Consider the following 4591-nt stretch of genomic DNA (forward strand, 5'->3'; position numbering starts at 1 on the left):
AGAGATTCGGCTTTGCCTGGAGGAACAAAGGAAAACTGGGCCGGGATCCCGCGCACCGCGCCCGGCCGTTCCCGGGGAATAAACGCTGTGTCCGTGTCTCCTTTTCCTGAGCCTGTGCTGGGCTCTGGCCCCTCCTGAGCCCTTCCCCCCCTGAAATCCCGGGAAGGGCCCCCCCACAGCCTCGGGTGACGTCAGTGGAGGAGCGGGATCAGCGGGATCGGGGGGCGGGAACGCTGGAAAACCCGAAACTTCCACGGAGGAGCTGGAGCTGCCTGGGCCCTTTCCTGGGGGAAGCCCTGAGGAACCACTCTGGGAACGAGGGGGATCTGGTGCACCCCGGAACAGCCGGAGCGGGATGGAGCCATTCCCAGCTGGACCAGCAAGGAATGAACGAGCAGCAGCCACTCCTTCCCAGACTCCCAGCAGGGAAAAGGGGGGAGCTGCTGGCTCCAGCACCCCAAAATCCCGGGAAGTGAGGGAATCAGGGTGCATTCCCGGCTGGAATGTGACTTCAGAGGATGCCAAGGTTTGGGAACAGGGAACGCGGGATCCTCTCTGGTGATAATTAACCCTGAGCGCTAATCATGCCCCCATCCCAAGGATCTGCCCCTGGAGCCCTGGGAATGGCAGATTCCCTCCCCACATCCCGTTTTTCCGTCCGTACCTCCTCGTCCTTGTACCAGGACAGCGACTCGGCCGTGAGCACGAACCAGTACTCCTTGGAGCCGCCCTTCATGATGCTGATGTTGTTGATGGTGAGCCAGCCCCTGCGGATCACCTGGAGCACGCCGGAGCCGGGGGGAAGGAAGGAGAGGTCACGGACGGATTCCAGGGGCAGCCCCCGGAGCGATCCCAAAGCCCGGCGCATCCCGAGCCCCCGGCCCATGGGGAAGCTGGGAGCAGGTGGAGGGGACGCCTGGAGCATTCCCCGCTCCCAAAGCTGGGTGGGAAAAGCTGCCTGGGCCGGCGAGACAATCCCGTGGCTCTGACGGATCCAAACCCAAATTCCCGTCACTGGCAGGGAGGAAAAGCTCCAGCACCCCTTGGATGGATCCCACAGCCCCAGGGATCCACGGACGGATCCCAGAGTCCTGGGGAATGCCCGCCCAGTGCTGAGGAACATCCCACTGGGAATTATTCTCCAGGACTCTGGGCAGGAGGGAGCTGGTGGGGATCCACCGCGGATTCCAAATCCCAGCGCTTCCCTAGCCCAGCTGCTTCCCTGTATCCCAGCATTTCCTTACCCCAGCACATCCCTACCCCAGCACTTCCTCGTATCCCAGCTGCCCCACCCTGGGGTTATCCCACCACAGGTTAGTGCCAGGGGCTCACGGGGTCAGTGGGAAGCGCGGCCGGAGCGGGAACAACCCTCGGGAAGGGGCAGAGATGGGTCGGACACGGAGCTTGTCGTGGCTCCAACAGGAACACCGGGATCCCTCCGGAGACGAGGGGATTCCGGGTCCCTCCGGTTTTCCAGCACCAGAGCCACGACAAATTCCCGGGGCGAGGAAGGAGCGAAGCTGGAGCTGCGGCGGAGCGCGGACGGAGCGCTCCGGGCGCCAGGAAGGACGGAGAGCCCGGGAATTGCGGGGGGCGGGGGAGGGATTTCACCTCCGAGAGCCCAATTCCCGTTTGGGAAGGATCTCGGGATCGGATCCAAGTGGGTTTTAAAGGAACGGAGGCGGGAAGGGGGAGAGGGAGGAGTGGGGAGGATCAGGGATCGGGAAAGGGATGGGAGTGAAGTGAGGAGGGCCAGGGGGATTACTGGGAAAAGGGATCAGAAGGAAAAGGGGCTTGGAAGGAGGGAGGAAGTTCCTTTAAAACCGATGGATTCTGGTGAAAACTGGGATGGTTTTGGGGCTCCCATCCCGAATTCCCAGCTCTCCCCCCTTCCCGTCGCGATCCCGTCCCACAGCTGGCGAGGGAACGGCCCTGCCCGGAACTCTGGAAGTTCCTGGGGTTTTCCAGGAACATCTGGATGGTGCTCAGAGGGAATGGAAGGGTCAGAAAAAGACCCTGAGGAGTCGGGAAAAGGCTGCAGCTGCGACAGGGATTCATGGAGCAGGAGCGGGATCCCAGGCAGGTCCAGCAGCCTCATAAAATCTGTATTTTTTGAGGAATAAAGGCATTTCTGTGCCAATCCACGGCCGCTTTCCCATGGGAATGTGGTGACCGAGGCCAAGGAGCTTCACCTGCCACTGGCTCCAACATTCCAGCTTCATCCAGACGCAGGATCCATGGGATTATCCTGCTTTTCTTGCCCATGGGGAAAACTGGAAAGGAGGGCTGAGGCCACCCCGAGGCTGTAAATCCCAAACTGGGGTTTGGAAACAATTCCCTCTCAGCCACTTCCACGTTCCTGGAATGGCAATGGGCCCCGAGCGGGGAGCAGTGGGACCAGGATCCACCTGGATCCCGGGCAGGGAATCGCTGCCCTCCCTGTCCCAGGAGGAGCTCCGTGGGTGGAATGCCAGGGCTTGGAGCAGCCAGGCTGGAATTCTGGTGTTGGCTCAACCTCAAATCCCAAAAAAAAGAGGGAATCTGGGGGAAGTCATGAACTTCAAGCCCTCCCCTCCATGTATTCCCAAAGGAATCAAGGGAATCTCATCCCTCCACAGCCGTTCTGGGCTAAACCAGAAAGATTTTGGATTCCTGCTTCCCAAAGGCTGGGAAAACCAGGCACGGGCTGGGATCACCCCAAATCCCCTTTTTTTCCTGGCTGTGGGAAGAGCCAAGCAGGGACAAAGCCGATTTCCCCCGGCAGATCCCGGCTGCTCCCTCTGGGAATCCCATCCCCCTTCTCCCACCAGTGTCCTCCATCCCGGGAAGCGGGAGGGCAGCGTTTCTGGGATTGGGAATGCTGCTCCTGGCAGGGCCGCCCTCGCCGGGTGCTGTCCCGGCATCATCCCGCTCCGTGGTACTTACCAGGATCTCCCCCTTTGGGCGCACAAAATTAAGGGGGAAAAAGACAAAAAAAAAAAAGCAGGAAAAGGAGACAGGACAGGAAGGGGGAGGAAGCAGCAGGAGAGGGAGAGAGCGGGAAGCACAAAAAACGGAGGAAAAAGCAGAAAAACAGCAGAAGAAAACCCGTTACATGCTATTAATGATCATTCCCAGCGTTAATCCCTCGGAGCGGCTTCCGGAGGGAGCGAGGGCCCGAGGCCAGGGAAGGGGCACGGCCGCTCCTGCTCATCCCGAAATCCCCTCGGGAGCAGGACTGGGGGGACACGGTTGCCGGGACATCCTGGTGTTCTCCGGGGACATCCCGGTGCTCTCCTGGGACATCCTGGTGTTCTCCCGGTTCCCAATCCCTCACCCCCCACTCCCGGGGCTGCATCTCCCGCCTGGTTTGTCCCAAATCCCGCTGGTTTCAGACAGGAATTCCGCTCCTGCTCTGCTCTGGAGTTCCGGCTTTTCCATGTCCAAGCCCGGCCTTAACTACAAATGTTTAGGGATGGGCTTGGATCCCGCTGTCCGAGCTCCGGACCGGACATCCCGGAGGGCCGGCCCTGCCCGCTGCAGGGAGCAGGAATTCCAGGAGCCTCCGGCCGTACCTGGTTCGGGATCGCTCTCTTCTTGTTGGTCTGTGTGTTCCGCTGCTGCGCGCTGCGAAACGGGGAAAAAAACAGCACTTTTAGGTCGGGAGGAGGAAGGCGAGAGACAGACGCTTCCCGCCCGGAACACCGCGGGGATGAGCCGATCCAAAGGGGGGAAATTCCAGAGCCCTTTCCCGAGGTTTGCCCAGGAGCGAGTGCAGACAGGGGGGACGGGGACACCGGGATCTCCTTCCTCAGGGATGGGCATTCCCAGGACAGAATTCCAGAGGGGGAACGCCGAGCAGTGGCTGCAGATTCCCGAGGGAATTCCCAGCCCGACCACCGAGAACCAGGAGCTTCCAGAAACACCTAATTCCCCCCGGATTGGGATCGAGCATTACCTGCACCAGAGGGAAAGCTACCTGTCTCTCCTGAGCACCGAGGGGGCGGAACCGTTAGTCAGGAGCGGGAACAAAATCCAGGAAATCCGTTAAAATTCCATCGGGACACCCCGGAGCAGCACACGGGGGGACACACCCACCCCCGGGAAAGGGGAGCCATGGGATGGCTTCCCCGACCTGCCAGGATCCGGGGATTGGGGGCTCCCTGCCTGCCCTGATCCCGACAGCTCTGCCCAGATCCCTGGGCATGGATGATCCGAACTGGGAGAAGCTCCAGGCTCCCAGTTGTACTGGGAGGGGAAACAACCCAGCTCCCAAATCCAGAGGAGTTCTCTGGCTCCCAGAACCAAAGGAAAAGCTCCCTGGTTCCCAATTCCAAAGCTGAACTGGGAGGAGAAGCTCCAGGATCCCAAAACCAAGGCTGAACTGGGAAGAGAAACTCCCCAGCTCCCAACTCCAAAGGAAAAGCTCCATGGTTCCCAATTCCAAAGCCGAGGTGGGAGGAGAAGCTCCAGGATCCCAAATCCAAGGACAAGCTCCCAGCCCCCAGCGGAAGCCTCCCCAGCTCCCGGGGGCAGAGGGGAAGCTCCCGGCTCTCCCAGCTCCCAGGGGAAGCTCCCAGGATCCCGTGGGACGGGGGAGCTGCCGCCGGTA

General features: G+C 60.9%; 1 protein-coding gene across 1 annotated transcript in view; it reads right to left on the bottom strand.

Moving 5' to 3' along the window:
* DNM2 (dynamin 2) overlaps positions 1 to 4591 on the bottom strand; it is a gene marked incomplete at its 5' end in the record, with an annotated part of 12493 nt that overhangs the window by 2720 nt on the left and 5182 nt on the right. Inside the window, 4 exons of the mRNA XM_017731635.1 lie at positions 665 to 778; positions 2926 to 2937; positions 3555 to 3606; positions 3959 to 3967. Of these exons, the coding sequence (XP_017587124.1) occupies positions 665 to 778; positions 2926 to 2937; positions 3555 to 3606; positions 3959 to 3967 (187 nt within the window). The remainder of the gene's footprint in view (positions 1 to 664; positions 779 to 2925; positions 2938 to 3554; positions 3607 to 3958; positions 3968 to 4591) is intronic.

The sequence above is a fragment of the Corvus brachyrhynchos genome, unplaced genomic scaffold (assembly GCF_000691975.1).
Source record: "Corvus brachyrhynchos isolate BGI_N302 unplaced genomic scaffold, ASM69197v1 scaffold704, whole genome shotgun sequence".
Lineage (NCBI taxonomy): Eukaryota > Metazoa > Chordata > Aves > Passeriformes > Corvidae > Corvus > Corvus brachyrhynchos.